We start from the raw sequence: 24,672 nt of genomic DNA, 5'->3' as shown, positions 1-24,672 counted from the left end.
TATGCATATTCTTACAGCACACACATTCAAAACCTTTCCCTTGAACTGTATCAAATACCATTTGCAATATTCTTCAATTTACAATGCTCAATGTATATATTTCCGGCAATTCTGGCACATGTCAGCAGAGGGCAGATACAGAGTTAGAAAGCTGTTGGTTGTAATCTAATCCAAAAACAAAAAACACTGCTTTARTATGTTTTTATAATAATTTTCAACATTTAAGGTATGTGCTGCTTCGAATGGTTACTTCTGAGCATAAGAAAGTTACTATTATTTAATAAATAGAAACGTTATTAAAGAGAAATATTCTATTAAAGARAAATAGAAGTCTCTGCTTGTCTGCTAACAGCTGTATCTTCCTATAAACTTTGTTATGCAGATTTCCAAAGGAAAGCTTGGGAAGATGACAAAATGAAGGTGAGGACTTTCAGGCTTACTCTTCTCAAGAAAGCCCACTATGATTTAATGTTAATGTTTTGAATGTCATGTTAATGTGCTTTGCTGAGTACACTGAAAACTTGAGAATATGCACATAGAAGCTATTCCTGAAGTGGTTAGTCTGACTTCATCCATGCAACTGAAAGCAGGYTTGAAGAAAAGCCTACTTCAGAGAGCTTACAAAATATATCTTTGCTTGCAGATCTTACTGAGCAGAATATGAGAAGAAAATACAAGCCCTTAAAGAGAATAAAGCTCTCMGTGCCTCTAACAAATATACTTTTTTTCTCTCCTCATTCACCCAGCAGAACTAGAAATCTTCATAGCCAGTACGTTCAGGACTTGAAGACATCCAAAATATGACGTATTTTGGAAATCCACAAATCTTTTGGCTGGTTAAAAACAATTACAAGAACCTAGAAAATTCAAATGTGATCAGATTGAATTATCACTTTTTTTTTTCCCCCTACTGTACTAACTATATACACTAAGATCTGTTCCTGTCCAATACTGGGAACACTCAGATTCCTCTGTCACAAAGATCTGAGGCAGCTTTGCAACTTGTAATATAAYCCAATGCACAAAAGCTATAACTTTGGAGAGAGCTCATTGTTTAACTTGAGACAGTGCATCTAGCACTAGTACAGTACTGGTATCAATAAATAAAAATGTAAGTGCCTCTTCTCATAGAAAGATTTTAAGACATACATATCATCATTATACTTACCCTTTTTTATCAGACCAACCTTTTGCCCAAAAGCATATGACAAAACATAGATATTACAAGAAGTAGTAGTGTAGGACTTCCCCTCTCCCCAAGTCTTTCTATTTCCCTTTATTTTTCATTTTCCTTTTTTCCCCCTATCTGCTTTAAATATTTGGCACTTCTGACTCCAAATGCTTTCTCCACCCCATTTGGATTAATTTCATTTTTCTTCAAAAATGTTTTATTTTATACAGCCAAATATTCTTTGCTCCTTTCATATTTTTCCTTTTTTCTTTTCTTGCATTTTGTCTAGTTCTGTCACAATATTTTCAGATTGCCAGTATCTCCCCTTTTCATCTAATTCTACTTTCTTCTGTGGCCTTCCTTTACCTAACCACAATTTTCCTTTTCATATTTTCAGATCGATSTTTGTACCTTTCATTTTCTATTCCCTTCCATCACCTTTTTCTTTTCCCCAMCGGGACCTTGATATTTTCCACTTTCTCTCTTTCCTGTTTTCTTATTCCACCTAAGATGAGAGAGAAATGCTTGGGAGTAGAGACATGCCTTTGTGGTCTTCTGTTTCCTTCCCCCTATCCTTTCTCTTGGCAACAGCCTTCACTTATGAAAGTGGGAAGAGATGACTATTAGCTGCAAAAAAGTTGCTTCCTGTCTCAGGTTTTCCACACAACTGAAATGCAGAATATAGTATGCAGCTGGTGAAGTCTTAGCCACTTCTGGCAGCAGTTTGAGAGATTTCTCCATGGATAAGATTGCTCCTGGGCACTGAGTCCAGCAGAGGAACAGATAACTGCCACACAGCGCCTTAAAAGCAGAAATGCTGTGTTAAGGCAAGATGGACTTTGAATATTTGCAGGTGGAGTAATGTTATCAAATTACACGTCAGAGCACATTATTTTAATGACGGAATTGTTACAATACCAATTATTAGAGTAAGCAGTCTGGCAACATGTGATTCTGGTCAAAAGCCAAAAGCTTCTTCACTTCTCTATTATAAAGTCAGTGTTCCTGTTGTTTCAGTATACACAGTGGCATAAAACATTAGTAGTTAAAATGAAAGGAGGGGAAAAATATTAACTGAGGTACTAAGGCACTTTGTATACCTTTTTTTAAGAAAAGTTACCAAAGGAACAGACTACTACAGTAATTAACTACATAGACTCACATTCTTAGTCAAAAAAAAAAAAAAAAAAAAAAAAAACACACCACCCATATTATCATAGTGTGTATGAGAACCTCGGTAACAAATTAAAGATGAATATTCCTCACTGCTCTTAAGTCCATGCTGAATCATTGTTTTACTGCTTTAAATGTTTAAATAAATAAAATCTGCTTTTGAGATGTTTTCTCTTTCCATGTATGTCCTTCTAACAGTGATTTTCCTTAATGATTTGATTACAGAAACATTACATTCACTGTCACCTCCTTTTTCCTTCTACTGAACTTTTAAAATTAGTAAAATGTTTGAGTACTGATCTATCATGTGACGTGCTAAATTCTGTACTTTGTTTCTTCCTTTTTAATCATATTATTTGAAAGCATGTACCTGCTCCTTCAGCGTGCACCTATGCTGCAGTCGTTCATGCAGTTCTAATCAGTCTTTCTCAAACAGAATAGTAAACACAGAAAATGGCAACTAAAATGATTGAGGAAACAGAGCACTTCCCAAGAAACAGAACTGCTATGCAGACAAGGCTAAGGCGTGCCTACAGACCTGTGCTCCACTCCACAGAAGTCTAAGTGTCCATGAGCTCCTCTCACGACCAAAACTGTTACTTTAGTTATACCCAATAGGTACAAACTACAGATAGATGGACCACAGAAAAATACAATGCAGTTATGGACAAGAATCAAATTCTGTGCTGTCCTAAATGATGCCCTAACTCCAATAAAACTCTGCAGATATCTCCGTATCTCTACGGTAGGCCAGTTAGTTGAATCTTTTGTGAACTGATATTGATATATGAAAAAGTATTTATTTGAAAATATTAATCAGATAGCTTATTTAAAAACTTTGTAGTCTGTATACAAACTATATCCTGTGATTTGTTATTTATAAAACCTAATTGTTCAAACTAATATGGTATTGATCATGGTTCCAAGTAGGCTTAAACAGACAAAAGTTTAAATAGAAGAACAACAAATTATTATAAAACATTCTTATGGGTGGGACAATCCTCACATACTTACAAAAAAAGGAGATGTCCACACATGAACATCTGAATGTTCATTAATACTTGAATGTTCCTCAGAGCAACTATGCCCCAAATATCTGAGTGAATAAACCTACTTGTGCTAGTTTCTGTAGAAAGGAACCATTTCACAGAGTTTTGGTCAACTATAATGACATTTTGTTAATTAGCAGTACCTTACCTAAAATCCATCTCCCTACCCTTACTAAATGAAAATACATTAAAAAAAACCTTAACATTTTGTCAGAAATTTGCTAGAATTTTCCTTCCTTTCAGAGGAAGGATGTCAGGCAAGAGATCTTGCCTCAGACGTGCAAAAAATTCCTACTGTATTTAAGGAAGCTATGGTACAGATTTTTTTGTCACCATCATTGTATAGAGTCTCTTCACAGGAAAGCCTCATTTCTTTTTTTTTTCTTTTTAGAGCTGTTTTAATGTTCTCTCTATGCAAATTTGAGAAGAAATTCCATATTTGTCAGGAGTTCTTAAGTCATTTTATGCTGAAATTTCAATCTACGGTTACTTATGCTCAAAGGTCTTTCATACCAGTTTTTTAATGATTAAAAGAATGAGTCATACTTTGTTACCTCATCTGCCTAAATGAAGGGGAACAAGCATATAACACATTGTTAATAACTTATAAAAGCTTTTTGACACCCCACCTCCATGAGAACATCAACAACCTAGCATTTTTGTTTTACATGCACTATTCAAGTAGACCAATTTTATTAAAAAACATGAAAAAAAAACCCTCTCTGCATTCAGGCCCATCAACTGCTTGCACAACACAAAGGCCCACAGCATAACCAACCACTGGAAAGCTTCAGAAGGTCTTTGAAGCACTTCTTTCTCTTTTGGGATAGTGTGCCCATGCCCCACTCAGCTTCTCAATACTCCTTTTGTTGCAGGATGCAACAAAATGTGAGTTCTGACGATGCTGTTTGTGGTATAAATTTTGGCACTGTAGTCAGTCCCAGCAACAGCACATCAATCCTGACACCACCCGAGCTTAAGAGAGGCAGATGTGGGCTTTTTCTGGAATAGTCTTTTTTTCTTTATTCCCTTCTGAAGGATGAAGCATGTATTACAGAAAGCAGTCAGCAAAGATTGTCTTTGTATTTTAAAATTTTCCTCCACCCTTGGGCTGGTGAAATTGATCTCAGACAAACATACTCACTGCAAACCATTTAAATTAATATGTATCATACTTATTCAGGGTGCTTCTTCCTCCTCCTCTATTCACATTTTTTTTTATATTTGTCTTTTTGGCTGACCAAACCACACACTCAACTAGCAAAGACTACCATAAAGTGAAGACTTTTTTTCTCCTTCTCTCATCTACAGCATATGTTATTTTTAATCCTAGGAGACACCAAGTAGCTAGCATCACCAATGATATTCAGTTAAAAAGAAATAAGCAAATTAGATGCAAAACTTTCACTAAAAAGCCTGAAGATAATAAAAGAGATCTGACACCAGTATCAGTAACTAAACCATGTACTAGATCACTTTGCTCTCCTAGCAAATTTTAAACATAGTGGAGATGATCGCTGTGACTCTAAGGGCACAGGATCCAAAAACGCCCCCAAAAGATCAGAGGCCAGGCAAGGGACCTCACATTTTACAGATATGAAGTTTTTTTTTTTTAAAGTTGACTGGTCAGGAATCGAAAACAGAAAAGAAAGTATATTGTCAAATATTTAGGTTTCAAAGAAACAAGTGGAGGAAAAAAAAAAAAAAGACAAGACCATGTCGTTCACAAAAATACAGACATTGTCTTTTTAATGAATGATGAATCAACTGTTATTTATCAGGGGACATTTGTATCCACAGCATAAAACAATAGTGCATTGTCAATAYTGTTAAAACGGTTTAAAGGCAAGACAACCACAATGTTTGCCTTCTAGTTGCAATAGCTCAGAGCTGCTTCATCAATAATAGGTTTATTGCCATAACAGGCTACAATTTGAGCTACGTTATGAAAAAAATAACAAAACCCCATTATTTTCATTCCTTCAGTAAACAATGTTTATGAAAAAAATCTAAGTGTAAAACACAAACCATAATATATTGGCAATAATTAAACATGCATAAGTGGTCTGAAAGAGACAATAAGACTAAAGTCCTTACTTACCACTGTAATTCTGCACCTGCAACGACTGAAGGCCACACACTGTTAGTCAGCCCTTCTGTTCTGCCTCAACAAAACACAGAAACAAGAGCAGAAAAATGGCTATGGAATCCTTTTCTGTCCTTTCAATCACAGGGCTCCACAGAACTATCCAGTTTAAAACTTAAAGCTCAGAAATTGGATAGTTCTTGTGATGACACTAGGTCGTTTGTCTGCAGTACCACCAGTCAATTTGTATTGCTACTCATCACAATTCTATTTTTAGTTCGCAAACTTTTTATTTGCAAATTTCCAAACTGGGCTCTGAAACCTGAGATGTTTCATAATAAAAGCATACAAACAAGATTTTTTTTTTTGAATCCTTAAGCACTTAAGGGTTGGAATTTTTATCTAAATCAGACACAGTATCTGAAATATAGTAAGAAACTGAAATAAAACCGCATAAAAACATGATGTAATAAAGCTGAGTTAGATACCTCTTTAAACTCACTTGAAATTGCACAATCTTGGGGCAAAATGAAAACCTGTGATCTGTTATCTGAAGCATAGAACACACTAATCCATATTACATCAGTGAGAACAAACTTAATTCATTATATTCAAATAATGTCACTGGTTATTTCAATGAAAGATTAATTTGAATTTGTCAAAGAAGAATGCAGCTCTGCTGTAGAAAACCTGTATTTTAAGTGGCTGACTACAGAAATACACATACACAAATTATGAGACATGGGAGAGAAATGATAATCACAGCAATAGATGTTGAAACAGAAATTTGCCARTAATTATTAACAGTGGGTTTCTGCATTGCTTCTTATATTTCCTACATTTAGTGATGTAGTATTTATTTGATACTACAATTAAATGTTGCTTTTTTTTTCAGGGGCAAAGAAAAAGAACAAACAGCAAGTGTCTGGAATATTGTTTACTGTTAATCAACACATCTGAACCAAAGTCTTCACAATACTCAGTAACACATTTAATTATACAACAGTCTCAAACAATCACAAAAACAAGCAGAACAACTGAACTACATAAGGCCTTAAAATTAGAAGCACAGTGTGTATTGTTGGAATATTATGTTGTTTACAAATTAGGCTACATATAATTAGGTTTATCTTCCATAGTTTTATTCAAGCAAAACGCATTCAAGGGAAAGGCAACTTACAAAGTTTATTTTACTTCGAGTTAATATAAAAATGTCAACAACCTTATTTGGCCCCTCCCCCCCACTGTCCAGGAGTGATTAGTAAATTTTCCATACAATACTCAAAAATAATATGCTTTTACACTAACCCCCCAAAGTAAGCCTGAAAGGACAACTGCAAACTTGCAATTTGTTTAGTACAAAGGTGGATAAACTTCCAAGTTCTYTCTATTGAAAAACTGCATCTCTGCATCATCAGTGTTTAAAACTATGTTGTCCATAAAGTTTTCCTAAGCTCTAAAAATCTAACTGATTTCAAAGTAGTACTTAGTGGCCTCAGTTAGCCTTCATACATATGCTATTTATGTTATAACAATGGTAACATGTGGCATTTTTTGGCAGGACCAGGATAGCTGAGAAGATGAGTGGGTCAATTTGATCCTTACCTTTCAGGTTAAATGAAACAAAAACTAACAAAAACAAAACTAAGCACAAGACATGAAAAATATGAAAAAAGATTTTTTTTGACCTCCTCCCTTTATAACAGGGCACGGGTCACTTCCAGTGACATGKCTATTCTCATTACATACGTGAATATTTGTTCAAATTTCATGGCTATTGCATTGTTACAGAACAACTGCTTAAAAGTTTTTAATTTACACCTGTGCAACAGAGAAAGTCACAGTACATTTTGAGATGTTTAAAAAATATTTATAAACCTGCTTCTGATATGCTAAAGCATTTGGCAACACTTTTACAGCATCTGATTTTATAGAAAGAAAATTTCATACAGTACTCTTTGTTATTTTTTGTACATCTAAGAAAAACAAACTCACACAAAGTAATAGGAATTGCCAAGCTTGACTGCATGATCATGTAATTCCAGTTTACAATACTGGCACTAAAACCTTCATTAATTATGTTGACAAATCATTACCTGTACATTTAATGAAGGCAACCAACATGATTTGAAAACACAACCTTCAGGTTTTATGTTATATTTTAATCAAGGTGTACAGTTCTGCAATGAAATGAAAAAAGCATGTAAATAAASAAAGAAAATTACAAATTCACTAGTTCCTGTGACACAAACTGTTTTAACCTTTCAAGGTACTGTCCATAAAGTTCCACATCATTATGGCCTGCTCCTTCTACCCACAGTGGTTCTACAGGTCTCTGGCAGCGCTCAAATAATGCTAGGCCATGTGAAAAGTCAATTACTTCATCTTCAGTCCCATGGATTATTAACACAGGAGAAGTTATTTTAGAGATTTTGTCAATGCTGTAAGAAAAAGATTAAYCTGAGAATACAGCTTTATTAAACTCTCTCAAAGGACAAGACACTCTTAATTTCACTTTTAATTATGCATTGGAGTTTTAACTTAACCATTTAACTTTAAAGTTGTTTAAAGCATTACAAATTTAGATCTTATCAACACTTTGGAAGCTGTTCAATAGCATGAGTAAAACTAGACAGAAAGGAAGAACACTGGAAGAAACTATTAAGATTGCATAACAAAGCCATCAATTTGAAAAATGTACACATTACTATGACGGCTTTAAAAAAATCAAAGTCATTGGATTGATGAAAAAATGGCTTGAGAGTTTTCATCAGCAGAAAAAAATGCTTGTCAGAACTGAAAAAATTCTGACCCTTAATGTTTGATCTTCTATGTGAAAGAACTCTTTGAAGTTGAGAGCTTAAGACATAAGCTATTCTTCTAGTCAGGTGTACCAGTTTGCAGYGGCCAATTAGTGGCAAAGTTGTGAAATTGTACATGAAATAATCYGTTTCCTTCAATTAAAGTCTGCTTATTTTTTTCCAGTCTTTGCTACTGAAATAAATATGTGCAAAAGACTATTTATGGTTACTCAGACTAAYAGCTCACTGGAAGAACTGCTCGTAAGAGTTCAGTGGTTATACACAGCAAAGCTAATCACTTTTAAATACATACTCATATAAACCTAAAAAGTTTATAAAGTTTTATAACCTCTTTTAAATAAAATATCCCTTACTCTTATAATTTGTTCTGATTACCCTCTAATTATTTTTAGATTCAATAATAGGGGAGAGGAAAAAGAAAAGCACACACAAAGAAAATCCCACAACTTACTTTGGGAATGCATCAAAGCAGTAGGTCTTCTTTGTATCAGGAAAAGCTACTCGCATGCCTGAGGTCAGTGGAGAATGAAGAATTACAGCAGCACTTTCATACCTAGCAGCAAGATCCACAGATGGTACAGTTCCTATACTTTGGCCATATATAATCACATTTTCAGGGCGGATTCCATACCTAAAAAAATCAGTATGTTAATAAAAAGGGCACATAGAAGGAAACAGATCACTTTCCTTATAGCTGTACATAAGAAAAGGCTCTCTGTAGATCAAAACTTCCTGAAACAGGTCTGCATGGTTCATTATAAAGTAGAACAAAGAGCAGCTGGTAGAAGAACATGCAAGTATAATTTATAATCTTCTTATAAGTAAGAACTGTTATTTACTCTGTATTCATACTACTTTTAAACATGAAAAATGGAAAAATAAAACTTCTGCCCCAAATGATACTGGAATATTATMTATATTTTTTAAATACACATTTATATATGTAGTTGCAGAGCTGATGACAATTCTGGGATATAATTGTAAAAGAACCAAGGCATCAGATTTAATAGATGTTAGTCATACTAGATAACATGAATATTTTACATATATATGTTTTAATACATAATGTGGTGACCTTAAGAACAGATACATACCTGTACAGATACTTAAAAGACCTGCAACAGAAAACTATTTAGAGCTTTACTAGCCTTACAGTTTCAGCAAAGAGAATGTAGACAAACTCACGAGATATTTGTTTAGTTTTACTTTTTGGATACTTGGCAACAGTGACAAGCTTGTAATACTATTCAGCAGCTATGGAGACGTAAATGTGACGCACACACAGACGGTAGCCAGAATATCATGATTTCTATGTAATGTCTGAAATGCTTCTTTCTTATTATAGCGGCTTTGACATGAAGGCTAGGAAGAGGAATATCTAACCTAACTCACAACTGAGACTGTCCAGAAARCACTAAAGAATTGAAGCAAAGGCTTAGATAGTTAAATGAAATCACTTCCAATTTTTCCTCTAATGAACTGGGGCAGACAATAGAGCTGTCAACATCAGTTTCATACTGATTTGACTCATCTACGAGCCAGATATAAAATATTTTTCCCATACTAATGTGGATACAAAAAGGGTCTGGTTCCCAAGTAACACAAGATTCCTGGAAAAGCCTCTAAGGAGGTAGTTATGCTTGCAAGAACAAACAGCAGCCATGGCAGAAATGAACTACTGATACGTCATGAATACATGCTGGCAATGTACTCTTACAGGTTCAGACTGTGAAGATACTGGTAGGTGAAGGTACACCTTTATTTGCAGTAGCTTATGTAGGAACACTTCACTGTGCTCAAGACAAAGACAAAAACAGTTCTATTGTACTGCTAGGAGCTTGAGCCTAGAGCAGAGCGGTCTAAACCCATTGTGGAATATACTTAACACCTACCAAGTGGCCATGTTCCTAAAAGGACAGACTACCAATTATTTTCAGATGAAAAGAAAGAAGGTTGTGTGGAAAAAAAAAAAAGAGCTCTCTGCTACAAAGGATGCATGCATCCTTTCTGTCAAAAACAGGACACTAGGACTAGATGGGGAAAAAAACAAACATACCAGACAATTTCAAACTGTCCTATTTTCATACTCCAGTACAAAACTGGAGCACTGCAGTAAAGCCGTAGCAACACAGGTAGACTGAAACTGTCCAGTATTTTGCAAACATTTTTGCAAACAAAAAAGTATTATTAAAATATAAAAATCATTATTGGACATTATTAGGATCTCCAAAAAYGAATTGGGGCTAAACCTCATACATTGACATACCTCTCACATTGACATACACACACATTTTATACCATGACTATTCCTAATTACTAAAATTATTTTTATAAAGAGTATCAACAATTATAATCAAATTATAAGTTCTTAAATGATAGGACTCCGTCATTAGTTTTGAACTACAATTAAAATCTACACCTAAGAGAAAGCAAGCAAGAAAAAAATTTTAATTCACATACCAAAAAAATTAATACTTTGAAACCTAAACTTATTTAAGGTCTTCACAGTACTTCATTATCTCCTCTGAACAACTCCATTTCTATTACTTAATCTCTAATTAAAGCAATTTAAGTCATATTCATGCACCCTGAGAATAAAATTTGTCCTTTTATTTCTTTTAATTTATGCAAACAAGTCTTACATTAAATATGTCACACGTTGTATCATTAATATAGCACTGAGTCTGCACAGCAAATTAAGATGCAATCTCAAATGAAACTTTTCCTCAGATTTTACACTTGCATTTCCTGATTTGTCAGGTATTAAGTTTATAAGAGGCAGACCCCTGCAAAGAAATCTAAAGCAAAATCCAGAAGTATATTTTGGAGTACATAACCTCTCCTTTTCTTCTCCCTTATATTTGAGCTATTCTTTGGCTGAAGGATTTGGATCCAAATAATAGCTGGAAAAAAGTAAGTAAGGAATTACACTTACTATTTTTGGTTTAAAATAATCCTTTATCCAACACGGCCAAACAGACTGCCTTTAAGGCATCTGCCAGAAGYTTGTTTCACAGTTTGGAAACTAAAATAGTGAAGTCAATCATTACTACTAGTGGTTCAAAGCAGTCACACTTCTGAGTTTTCTGACTTCAGAAAGAAAAAAGCACCACCACCACCTTGGAATCCAGACAGCAACATCKGTCTTGTCTCTGTCTTCATCCTTCTCTTCTCTTGAACAGACTTTTTGAGAAGTGGAAGGGAAAAGAGAAGTCAAAGAGTGTATCAGTTCTCTTTTTTTTTTTTTGAAAAATCACCTTTTTCAAACTAAAATTGAAGAATTCTTGAAGAAATAGCTATCAGTAATTTAATCCAAAAATTTACATTTTCCTCCTTCTTGAAGTCCTATAACAGCTAAACTCCAAAAAGTTCAGTAGAAAAAAAATACTAGCAGAGAAAAGCTACAGACCTATCAAATCAAAAGGAAAATGGCAGTAACTGTTCTCTTTGACTGGGTCTTGGGACTTCTGGCCATCCTGAAGAAAGGGGAAGTGCCAGTTACAGAGCAATATGCTTTGAATAGTAATTTGGATGATAAGAAATATATGTTATAAAAACCATGCACAGATTGACAGAACGGTTGATGCTGGAAGGGACCTCTGGAGGTGACCTGGTGCAGCCACCTTGCTCAAGCAGCATCACCTAGAGCACACTGCCCAGGTCCACCTGAGATGGCTTGTGAGAATCTTCARGGAGATTCCACAACCTCTCCAGGAAACTTGAGCGCTCGGTTACTCACACATTAATGCTGTTTCCCTCAGACAGACCTTCCTCATCATATTGCTGAAAAGAACCTGGCCTCATCTTCTTTATCCTTTCACATCGAAAAGGGACCCTCCACAGCCTTCTCTTCTCTTGGCTTAACACTCCAAGGCTCTCAACCTTCCTATGCAAGAAATGTGCTTCAGTTTCTTCAGCATCTTAGTGGTGCTCTCTTTCAGTGTCTGTCTGCTCTGCATCTTTTGTCACTGAAGCCCCTACCCCATTTAGCAGCAGACCCACATTTTTCTGAGTCTTCCCTCTGATAATGATGATTTCCAATAAATTCTTCTTGTTGTCCTTGTCATCCCTTGCCAGATTAGACTCCAAAGGAGCCTTGGCATTCTTAGTACAGTAGTGCATATAACATCTCTATATTTCTCACAACTGGCCAGTCCCTTTTTTCACCTTCTGTCCACTACCTGCTTATTCTTTGACTATCGCCAGGAGTGACTTGTTAATCCACGCACGTCTCCTGCCCGCTTTGTTTGACTTTTTGCTCACTGGGATGAATTCTTCTAGAGCTTGTTTTCCCTGACACTTCCTCGCAAGGTCCTCAAAACTTAACCATTTCATAGTCACTGAAAACCAAACTTTACATCTCTAACCAGCCTTTCCACGTTTGTTAGTGTAATGTCCAGCAGCACATTACTCCTCACTGGTTCCGCTGATGAGAGGATCCGGATGATGCTCTCCAGGAACCTCTTAGATTGTTTCATTCTTGCTGTTCCCCTAGCAGACACTAGGTTGGTTAAAGTCCACCATAAGAACCAGAGCCAATGACTGTGTAGCGACTTCCACCTGTGTGTAAAACACATCTCACCTCATCTACTACTCATCCTTTTCTGATCAGGTAGTCTAAGCCCACAGCAAAGTCACCCACATGAGTCCGCCCCTTACTCCCTACCCATAAGCTACCCTAYCCACACATTAACCTCTAGCCAGAGCTCCATACATTCCAGTTGCTCTTCCATATGAAGGATGACTCTTCTTCACCTTCCTGGCATGTCTCTCGTAAAGGATTTCTAGCCATCCATGGCAGCATTCCAGACATGTGAGCTACCCCACCATGTCTCAGCAAGTAGAATGAGATCATAGCCCTGTGACTGTACACAGATCTTCAATTCCTCCTGTTTATTCCCACACTGCATGCACTGTGTGCAGGCATTTCAGAGAACCTATCTAAGCGTTTTGATTTCCCAGAGGAAGCACAAGAGCTTTCCCCATCACATTGTCTTGAATTTCTTTAGCTGCATGCAATTCCCAGAGATGTCCYCACTCGAGCCCTGTTTTGCTCACTGCATGGTCCCTGTAGATCTCCCCTTTCTCCACCTTCTCTGGTGTAAAGCCCTCACTATCAGGCTGGCTGGCCAAGACGCGTGCACCCGATTTAATGAGCTGGATCCCAACTCTTCAGAACACTTATTAACCTTCAAACAAGGTCCTATGATCACAGGAACCAAAACTCCATTGCTGACACTAGCAGGTGTTCTCTTGACATATCTGTCTCCTCCTACTTCCATCCTTGCCCTCACTTGCAGGGCCGAGGAAGTCAGGACCCCAATCTCCTGAACAGAATCCCCAGCGGCCTGCAATCCCATCTGATACTTTCAAAGTTGTGCTCGGCAGTACTGTGGTGCCCACACGGAAGAGCAGCAGAGGGGGATAGCGAGACAGGTGGACAAGCTTTGCAATTCTTTCCCTGAACCTCAGATGCAAGTCCCCACCAGGCAGCAAAGCTCTCCAGACAGCAGAACAGCCTGGAAGATGCCTCTGTCCCTGCAGCAGGGAGTCATCCACTGCAGTCACTCCGGCTCCTTCCGGCTGTTCCTGTGCGGCACAGGCTCCATCGGCACAGTTGCTTCACAGAAGCTGAGCTCAGTTCCTCCTTGGCATTATCACCTCTGATACTGMTATCTCCAAAAGTTGATCGCAGCAGTAATGTAAATACCATTGTCCTTTCAAGGAATTGTAGATAATTTGTGCCAGGACAGACTTTTTTTTTAAAAAAAAAAACCCTTGGAACAGCTGTGCACAGTACAAGCAATCTTCTTAAAGGGTAAGTTATTCTGGCACTAAATTGGGACAGAGTTGCTCCCAGTTTAAAGGTGGCCTCATCATTTTTCTTACAGTTAACTGAGATYTCAACTCCTTTCAAAGTCCAGTTAATCATTTATGTTTATGCACTTAAGGACTACCTGCATAGAATGCATGAGGCACCTGGAGAGCAATATTTACATAGCTCTGTTCACACATATTTGCTTAGTGTCCCCAGAGAGCATATGAGAGCTCACAAACTTCTTCCATATCAGCACACAGTAGATTAATTTTAATGCTAAACCACCAGCAACTACAGAGAACAGAAACATTTTCCTATTTGCACCTTCTGCCATGTGTTCCCCTTCATTAGGGCTTGTCATCTAGTCCAGAAACTCAGCTAATTCCTTCTGGGAGCAAGGCACCAACTATTTTTCTGCTCTTTTGTGTTAGACATCTGGCTGTCTTCAGGGACTCTTGCTTGTCCTCACACAAGCAGAGACATGCAGCTGGTGAGGTAAAGAAGGGAGGAAGGCAATATATGCTTGTAAGTGTTACAGTGGTAACAAGACAGACTCTAGGATCAGCACACAAGCTAACAGGCCACCAATAAAGCCAGCAGGAATTAGATTTTGCTCTTGCAGTAACACTCTTCTACTGCAACCATATATATGTTGACCAGATACAGATGGTTTTAACCCAGGCATAGATGGAGTCTTGTAGTGAAGACAATCCTGAATGATACTGCCTGCTGTTTTCAAATCTGGACGGAATGGGGGGAAAAATTGTTCAATTGCACAAAATATTCTTCTTGGTTTTGTGGATAAAATGTTCTAGCAGAAACCGTTGTATTGTTTCTTTTATATTTTTACCTCTGTCAGAAGAGATCCTTTCTGGGCTTTTCTAAATACRCTGACAGTCCTCTTTTTTCATATTCATTCCAATTGACACACAGCCTACAAATTTATGCCTAGTTTTAACAAGTGTTTTCTAGAGTTTAACCTACATATACACCTTTAATCTATATATAACCTATATCTTTACAGCAAGGAGATAACTGGTGAAGTTACTTTTCCCCCCAACTCTTCTCTGAACTACTTCTATAAATCCAGCAAACCTGCTTCCATCACAAAAATAAAATATCAGTGCAGTGTCCTTAAAAAGGTGCATTTTCAGCAGCATCTCTCAGGCTCCACCACAGAAGAGGTGGATGAGACACTCCAGAAAGACTATCACTTGTAAAGCTCTTGCAACACACAAACAAAGTGAGTGCCAGCAAGGCTTGGGGCACCTGGAACACAGGGGAACATCCTGAGGAAGTTCAAATGCATGTTTCAGGATCTTTTGTCATCACACTTAGCATAAATTACAGAAGCAAATTGGCAAGACATAAAAGGCACAAACACGTTCTGCACATTTAACTATCAACATGCCACTCCATGAATAAAATGTGAACATGCTTCTCCTTCCTAAACTCAGATGTGTATTTCCATAGTGCAATGCAATACACAACATTGCTAGAAAGAAAAGGAAACTCAGGTTTCAGGAAGGGCAAACCCATAGACCAAGCATGCAATAAACTACCTCCTTCATCACCTCCCTCAGTGGTTTGGCCTTTTCTAAACTTTGGTGTTACTAGTACTTCCATCTTACTGGCAAAGCGTGTGTTATGATAAACTGAGTTTACTTTTACTAAGGCCTTTTAATAAAAGGTCAAGTTCTTCCTGTTTCTAGCAAAAAAAGTAATTCATTAATTCTCAAAAGAACATCTCAGCCAACCACAAAATAGCCATGTCATTGTTATATTTGGTTTGTGTTGTGGTTTGTATTATGTATATTCTGTCCACTTCAACAGATCACCCTGATGGCAAGATTTACCCTCTAATTTTGCCAATATWAAACACTCCTCAGTAAGCAGCAATGACAAGGCTGGTTGGCTTCTCAAAGTTAAATCYGGTCATGAGGCAACTGGAGGAAGCTTTCAGGTTTCTGAATGAGCACCTCTTACCATGGATTTGCCTGAGGCTGGCAGAATCTCTCCATCCTGCTGGGGTGTCATCAAAGGCCTTCAAAAAATAGGGCAGCAAAAGATAGGCGTATCCCCAAATGACTACTTGCATTTCAACACTTTGTAGCTATGACAGCCAGAAAAAGAATGTTCTCACTTGCAGCTTTCATATAGCCCCATGGCAGGGGGAAAGGTAGGAGAGATCTAAAGTGCAAGCATACTTGGCGCTCAAGGTTGTGAATAGAATATACTAATATATTGTCTCTATACATTCTGGATTTAGGAATGGATTTGGCTGACAAATGAGTTTTCTACACACATGTACACAATATTCACATACCTTATTTCAATCATCTTAAAAAAACAGTTTAACATCAGTGAAGAAACAGAACTAAGAATAATATTCAAGATGGAATTTAAGGAGATAGTGAAGTTAGTGTAGACTATCACTATCACTGAATATTATTCTTAGTTCACAGACTATTCCATTTTGGGTCCCCGCTGGAAAATTGCATCAATTTCCAGAAGGCTCTCAAGATCATCCTTGCAAAGTACCACTTAATATGTCTTACCCTTAATATGTACTCTTAATATGTCTCCACCCCAAGCAGCTGTGTTGACTGAGAAGAATTAAGTCTGTCTGACTATTTCAGTTGCCTCARAAACATATCCTAATGCTAGGTCCTACAATCCCATTTGTCACAACAGGGAATGGAGTTAGCTGTCAGTGACTGTGATCAGCCTCCCACAGAGGCAATTTCTCYACTCCATTCTTTGTCTCATCACATAACCCAGAAGGAATGGTTTGAAAGGTTAGGAGCCCTCTCTCCTCTCATGCCATCAACRCAAATTTCAAAGGAATTACAGCTATATTAACACCTATCTTACAAACTATTCATAGAATTAATTTGTTTTTGCAGAACACTGATATTATAAACATTAAAGATAGTGCCAGAGGAACACTCACAGAACTGGCTATGCTAGAAAAGTGAATCAATGCCGCAGCAAATGCTCAAAGGCTAAATACTGGTCATGATATTCATCATGTAGTTAAAGACAGCTGTGCAACATGACAGAGATCCACAGAACACCATGGACTGGTAAGGTAAACTAAACTGTGGTGCAGATTCATGAACCAGTACTTCCAAAGTTGACCACGTGGTCATCTTGTCCCCGCCTCCATTCAGCTACAGAACTGACAAACAAAAATAGACATGTTTCAGGTTTGAGAAATCAACAAATTGAGCAGATCAACCCAAGTGCTACTTACACTACAGGATAGTGTACTTGTAAAAGAGATTTTGACACTAAAAATAAATGCGGGCAACAAATGTATTTGAGGTCATTTTGAATTGGAGAGGGAAAAACAAATAGACGGAAAATATATTCAGTACCCCCTCAACATGGGCCCTTTAGAGAGCATACTTAAATTTGATATGTTAAGGGTATATTCAGACAGCATACTATAGAGCTCAAAAGGCTTACTGAATTGGGGAAGTTACCCTATAGTTGTCCAGGTATGGAGGAGAAGATGCAACTTACAGCCATGTTACTTTTTAAATTCTCAGTCAGAAATTCTCAGTGGGCRCAGGACAAGGGCAGAGGAGGAAGGGACATACCAATTAGTTCATGTAACAGAGCCTACAAACTGATTTGAGCCASTGATTAAGTTTCATCACCTTGTTTGCTTTTTTTTTCCGCTGGTATGTTTATACAATTCAGACTGTCTTCTGCATTGGCCACAAAGCACATGGTTTTGGTCAGTATTACCATCTACTTCGCCAAATGGCTGTCTTGCAGATCACCTGCCAAGCCCAGGCCAGTCACCAATGCACCCGTTCTAGATAGTGGCCAGCAGAGAGGATGCTTGGCTACAGCTGCCTTCAACTGCATCAAGAAAAGTGCCCTGAACTACTCTTAACTGCAGAGAATAAATGCTTCAAAATAACATGCAAGTTATATACTAGCCCCCTCTGCTTGTATGAGGTCTACAAATACAAACATTTCCCCAGTTTAAATATATGAAGATATATTCCTACAAAGGAAACTGTCACGCYCTTGTAACATAAGAAAAATGAATGGAAATATGTTTATTTAAAACACTGAAAAGGAATATCCCCCCCAAGGAATATGGAAGGAGTTAGAATCACATGCATCAGGTTCTTAATTGCCAGCTTCTAGGCCTAGGATTTATAGAATCTCTATGTACATCCCTACTCTAAGTCATGTCCCTGATATTATTAAGCAGTATACTCCAGTTGTAATGCTCTAAGCATAATGAGCTGCATAATAGTACAACACCAAGTCAATTCTCAAAAAGAATCCTCCTGTAGTTTAGTACTCATGGGGATGAAGTGAGCCTTTTTTTCAAATGGAAGAAACCATAGTAAAGAAGTGCACATTCAGTGCTCTGTATATAGCACCTAGATTTCCCAGCTGCAGCAGAGAATGTCAACACAACCTTTTAACTTACCATTTAATATCTCCAAAACCAAATCTAGAACACAGACATCTAGAAACAGCTTTCCAGTCTGAATTTTTTTTTCTTGTCCCATTTTAATTAATCTGAATTAGCAGTACTGATTCAGATTCTTGTTTCCATCACAATGTATTTATGCACACCAAACRTAACTGATAACACACTTCATTTTGTTAAAAACTCTTTGAGCTTTGTAAGGAGAGATATTTTCAAGAGGCTAGAGCTGCTAGTCTTCATTCTGAAACAAAGGTGACAAGAATACTAAAGAGAAAACTAGACCTATGGCCTTGTAACGGCCTTTCYGCTATCCATACAAAGAAGTTCATGAGGTTTGTACCTGAAGAACAATTCTYCTTCTTCTCTCCCCTTCATGACACTGGTGGCTGAATTATTGGAGAATCATGTATTACATTTTGTACTATTTTCCTATATCTCCAAATGAAGAGATCCCAAACTACGATTACAAGAATAATCTTCTAATCATTCATTCGCATCAGAAATATAGATTATTATATTTCATCCCATTTCAACTGCTCTAGCACATCAACAATAYATGCTCATCCTGTTCAGTATTTACAATTTCTTCCATGTAAGACACCACTGACCAGCCTTTACATGGTATCCATTAGCCCTAAAATACGGCATATTCTATTCTACGTTTCTATTCTACTGCAGATTAAGGATAACTATTTGGAAAGCATGTTGAAAAATAAAAATTGCMAACAAAATCTTACCTTGTCCTAAGAGCCACCCAAGCAGCATCAATGTCAGCATACAGATTCTTCTCTGTTGGCTTCCCAGAACTTGCACCATATCCAGAATAATCATATGAGAATATGTTGCAATTAATCCGTGAACCCAGTCCTATGTAAAAGCTGCTCATCTGACCTAGGTCAACAGCATTTCCATGCGAGAAGAGCAAAGTATACTTGGCGTTAGGCGAGCAGCGCACAAACATACAGGCAATCCTGTTACCTTTACTTGTTCTAGTCATGAAGCACTCAATGGCATCTTTTTCTCTGGAAGAATACTGCCAGTCTGCTCGCTCTGAGAGATGTAAAGTCCAGCGACTACCACTCTCATCACACATCAGTGTGTATGTGGGGTCCGGAGGTAAAAATGCCAGCTTGGAAGCAATTTTCCCTGGGCATGGTGGACAACAGAACAGGCAACATAGTTCACTAAAGGAAAGGTTATTCATCTTCTAGTCTGAAATGGGAAGAAAGAGAGGTATCAGTTACAATCTGATATAAAAAGAACACAGAAACACTCATGGAAAATAATACTTATTTACAGGAGAGGTAAAGTAATTTCATCGGAAGCATTTAACAAAACAGGTGTTTTCTATAAACAAATTTCTGCACAATAGTTTATTTGATTTTCCTAAATGATTTTAAATAAGCATGTTACAAAGGAAATTATGGTAACTCTAGAGCCTAACCAGATTTAAAAAAAAAAAAAAAAAGTACATTTATCCAAGGAAACAACAAGCATGAATTCTGGAGTTTGTTTTGAGGAGATGAAATTCCTCCCTTCAAAGTAATATCAGAAGYGCTCACTACAGTGACAAATATACATTGGATAGAGAACCATTAAAATATGCTGTCACGTTTGCAGGATACTATGGTAATGACATTCTCTGTAGATCACTACAACTTCCCAGCCATAGAGAAAACACGAATAATGGGCCTCTGCAAGCCCTATTAACAGTATAAGAGGTGCACAAAGGTCAGGACTTTTAGGAGGCAAAATACACTTCTACTGGCTTGCAGAGCACTACGGACTTCTAGAATCTTATAAATCTAGCAATCAACTCTGATCTGCTCCCCACACTGCCTGGTAACAGCACTTCCGAGCCTCTGACAGAAACTACAATTAGACRAGGTTTCCTGCCTTGCAAGTGAGAATTGTGATCATGCTGATATTATCCATTTTAATGACAAGGCTATTTTTACTCTTTGCTTTAAAAGAAATATCCCACAYTGAAACATAGTTTCATCAGATATTGGGCAAAACAATATACTAATATTAAAACATTACTAATACAAGGTAGAAAAATAATAACAAAAATGTAATATATATACATCTGAAACAAATTTGATAAAGATACAGCTGCCCTGACAAAGTGACATTTTTCTCTGCTGAGGAGTAGAGAAGGAAAAGAAGAACCCTTTGTCAATAACACTTTCTCAGAGGAAAGTGTGATGACAAAATCCACCAAGAACCATTCTGGCCACAGAGCACAGTGAGGATAATCATCCYTCTTTCTCTCTTGATGCTTAGGTGTCTGACATCTCATCTCAGCTTAAACTGCTTTTCCATCCAAATTCCATCTACAGGTCTCCAGTTGCCACAGGATCATGCAAACGTAAGTCTTCTTACAGCCTGATGTGTCACCTTCAACAGCCTGATGTAAGTTTACCATCGGAAACAAAACAAGCTAACTACCAACACCCACGGCCACATGCTGCTTCAGAAGCACCTGTGTGATCCAACAACAGGAAAAGATCTCGCTTATAAACATAATACTTTGCAATATTGTAATCAGATTTCAAAATTAGTCCTCTAGCTTGTATACAAGCGTAGTTCTCATTCACATACACATTGCCTACTCGTTGGAAAGCTTCACAGGCTACTGCCACAGGAACTGTTGAAGACAGATCATAACACAACTATCCTTACTTCGAATATGTGAGATGATAGGGTATGAATGTATATGGCATGTAATGCCTCATAAAGCAAGCATACTTGCAGRGTAGTAAACAAGTCCCACAAGGCAGTGTGATGAACACCACAAGCCTTCTTGGAATACTACTGGTCTTTGTAGTGTTCTTCCAAGAATACTACAGTTGAGTGCTTTCACTTCAGACTTCCAGTTTTCTCTGAAACAGCCTGAAAACCCAGATTCTTATATATCATGGGTAGCCAAAACTACAAACTTAGAGATGTCAGAAAAGTTACACCAGTCACCTCCCAGAAGGATKAGATTGTTCTTCTAATGACAGACACTGAATAAAAATTAACATATTTCTGGTAGCCAAAGAAACAACAATCTCATGTATGTCATCAGACCAAGCAGTCACTGAAACTTGTAATGGTGCATCTGTTCCCTGCCAGGCATGATCACCTGGACATTAAGTTTAATTCTAATTTGCAAGTCAAGACAAGAAGAATTCTACTGGAGAGGACCATGGATTTTCAAAAGTCTTAAATTATCTTTTGCACAGAAAAAGAAAAATCTTAGTATTTTTTCCTTCCCTTCTTTTCTTGGAGCTAGGAGAACCATAGGAGTCACTTTTCTCAGCTCTACCCAGAACGTTCGTGATTACAGCTTAGTTACAACTGAAGAAAACAGGCTGTAACTATGCAAGAGAAACTGAGCTTCAATAGGCTGTTTTTGCAGAAGAGCCTGTAACTCAGAATTCAACCACTCTTCTATCTCTACCAGAAGAACAATTACACTGGGTGTTCTGAGTGATTTTTTCCYTACTTTACCATAAAAACTGAAGCCTAAAGACTGATCAACTGTTTTATGCACAATATTTATTTACATTTTATGTGTAAAATCTAGTTCCATCTCCGACAGTGAGGTACAAACAGCCTAAGGCCAAAACCAACAAATTGCCTTCTATCCCAGTAACAGAACTATCATTGCAGAATTTCTCACTTTCTCCTCAATCCATTTCTCAGAAAGAATTAAAACAACAGCTCATTTGATGTATAACTAGAAACGCCTCGACAAAACACAAATATGATTTCATTCATAAAATATTTGCTGTTTGTCACAGTCACCTTAGAAAACTGAAAACTGGCCTTGTGAAATTCACACACATGGCAGTACAGTAGTAACAATTTCAAGCCATACTAAGGGTCGAATAAAATCAGCTGAGGTGGTACAGTTCCTCAAGTAGTTTTAAATGTGCTAAAAATGGGCCTTTGCCACAGACAGCAAGTTACAACCTATGCCAACAAATAAACCCAAAGCCATCTCGTACTAGACTACAAAAGAGACTTAAAGTAATGCTCCTCTTAATCCAATGGCAACTCTCTTCAATCCAAAGATTCTGTTCCTGGTATTGTTCTCCATTTAAGCCATAGCTAGTAACAGAACAAAAATAATAATAATTTCTATTTTCTTTACTCCAACGCCCTAAAAAGACAGAAGATCCCTAGCCCCACTAAATGAACAAATCTGACACACAACACCTACTGAACTCCCTCAGGAGGATACCTTCAACTGAATGCAAACAATGTTTTCATTATACTGAAACTGGTTAGTCACTCACTGTATTCACATGAGTGTGTTCTCAACCTCTGGATCTGGAATGAAACCAGGATGTGAGAGTCCCCAGGGTGTATAGAGTAATTCTGATATCAGTGTTTAAAAGTACAACTGAATCAGCAGTTCAACCCAGTAGTTATCCACGAGATGTCATCATTTAGCTTCAATTAAAACAGTATTTCCTCAAAAGGTATACAGGTGAGTTATTTCATTGAAGGAATTAAATTCAATGTTAAAAAATAAATAAAAGTGCTTTTAATGAACAGAAAGGACTTAAATATCATCTCCTAATGCTTCATCTAGACAAGAGTTACTAAGAAATTAAGAAGCAGGTTAAAAAAAAAATAATAAAAAGAGAGGTAAATCTTCATTTAGCATTGCCCAGCATTGAAAATGGCAGTTCAAAATGCCATTTGGAGATCAATAATCTTAAAAGACATATAATTCTGTTAGGTCTAGAACAAAATTTGTGGAACACTGAGAAAGCATAATGAGTTAACTTTATTAAAAATCACTTTTATCACCCTGGCTTGCTTTATCTGAACTCTTACTAAAACTGAGGGGGAAAAAAACAACACCCACCACAGATTCCCTCAAGCAGACAGTTCCATGAATACAGGTGAATGATTTTAACTCACCTATTCAAAACATATSTTAGAAAAACACTTTTATCATCTAACATCTTTTTAGCAAGCTGTACATAAACAAAGTTCTGCCCTCATTACAGCAGCATGTTCAGATACAGAGATGTACAAACCACAACAACATTACTACTTCATACTTCTGCTTCTCAGTTCAGTCCTAATAATGAAACAAGTGCTGTTCTGCAAAGACTTTTCCTGATGCTGGTTAATTTTTTCATAGAGGGAAAAAAAAGAAGTTTACTAAGAGAAATGTATATATCCTTTAAAATTCAAAACATTTCATTTTTATTGAGTAGGAGAAAGAATGAGTATATCCAAAATGCACAAACTTTTTCTATTGCATCTAGACAGGCTAAGAAACAAAACAGATCTAAGCAACACCGTCCACAGCCACCATTAGCAGTGCAGATTTCATGAAGGAAACGTTCACTTTATCAAATATATCTCTAACTCCCTCATGAATAAAAAAGTAACGTGTAAAATGATAAAATTAAAAACTGCCTAGAGGCAGTAGTTTTAATCCATTCTTTAGTAATTAACATTTTCATTAAAGTTGGCAGAAGAGGGAGGGGGAAAAGCCTGTCTAATCAGAGAGAACACCTCAAATGTTTATTTTGGGACTCCTAAGACAACACAGATRTATTTCTCTCCTATAAGCAATTACTCCTGTCTTCCTCCTGTGCAAACCATAACAGGAGAATGACTCCCACTATTTATGTCTCAGCGTATTTCGCTCCATATTAGTAGCTTAGTCGGAAAAGCCCAACCCTAGATGCACTTACCTAGACGTGATCTTATACTTAGCTTAAATATATTCTAATCCTGTATTTAAATTGCCTTTTTGAGAAGCAGTCACAAGAACAATGTTACCCTTGTAAACAGTRCTGCTGTTTTGTAAGTTAAATTCAACATCGCTCCAGCTGAGCAACAGGCAGGACTGCAGTGTTGTTTTTTTAATCACAGCTTTTCATTATATGTTGCYGAAATAAGAAACTATGACACGGTGTATCTCACCCTTTCAACGAAGGCAAGGAAACAGACACTCGAGTTCAAGCSACTACCGAAACACTAATATTTACTTCAAACCCGGCTTATGTTATCACAGAGCAGAAGACCTTGAACGTGTCCAACTTGTTTAATAGTTACAGAAGCAAAAGGTGAA

The 24,672-nt window shown here is 37.1% G+C and overlaps 1 protein-coding gene across 1 annotated transcript; it reads right to left on the bottom strand.

Annotated features, from left to right (window-relative positions):
• Nucleotides 1-6,440: 6,440 nt before the first annotated feature.
• Nucleotides 6,441-19,793, bottom strand: ABHD17B (abhydrolase domain containing 17B). The gene is made up of 3 exons (XM_026035824.1): nucleotides 19,319-19,793; nucleotides 8,753-8,932; nucleotides 6,441-7,920 (listed from the first exon to the last, which is right to left on the bottom strand). The coding sequence occupies exons 1-3, from the start codon at nucleotides 19,783-19,785 to the stop codon at nucleotides 7,701-7,703; spliced, it is 867 nt and encodes a 288-aa protein (XP_025891609.1). The 5' UTR covers nucleotides 19,786-19,793; the 3' UTR covers nucleotides 6,441-7,700.
• Between the last annotated feature and the right edge of the window lie 4,879 nt (nucleotides 19,794-24,672).

This window comes from Nothoprocta perdicaria, unplaced genomic scaffold (assembly GCF_003342845.1).
Source record: "Nothoprocta perdicaria isolate Ctin4 unplaced genomic scaffold, notPer1 scaffold_168, whole genome shotgun sequence".
Classification (NCBI taxonomy): Eukaryota; Metazoa; Chordata; class Aves; order Tinamiformes; family Tinamidae; genus Nothoprocta; species Nothoprocta perdicaria.
This window is presented reverse-complemented; position numbering and strand designations above follow the sequence as displayed.

What these genes read in the sequence shown, in the direction of transcription:
- ABHD17B (XM_026035824.1), bottom strand. Translation starts at nt 19,785, where the DNA reads ATGAATAACCTTTCCTTTAGTGAACTATGTTGCCTGTTCTGTTGTCCA. An exon ending in TGGGTGGCTCTTAGGACAAG is followed by an intron (nt 8,933 to 19,318) that starts GTAAGATTTTGT and finishes TGATTTTTTTAG; the next exon opens with GTATGGAATCCGCCCTGAAA. An exon ending in TGCTTTGATGCATTCCCAAA is followed by an intron (nt 7,921 to 8,752) that starts GTAAGTTGTGGG and finishes TTTTTCTTACAG; the next exon opens with CATTGACAAAATCTCTAAAA.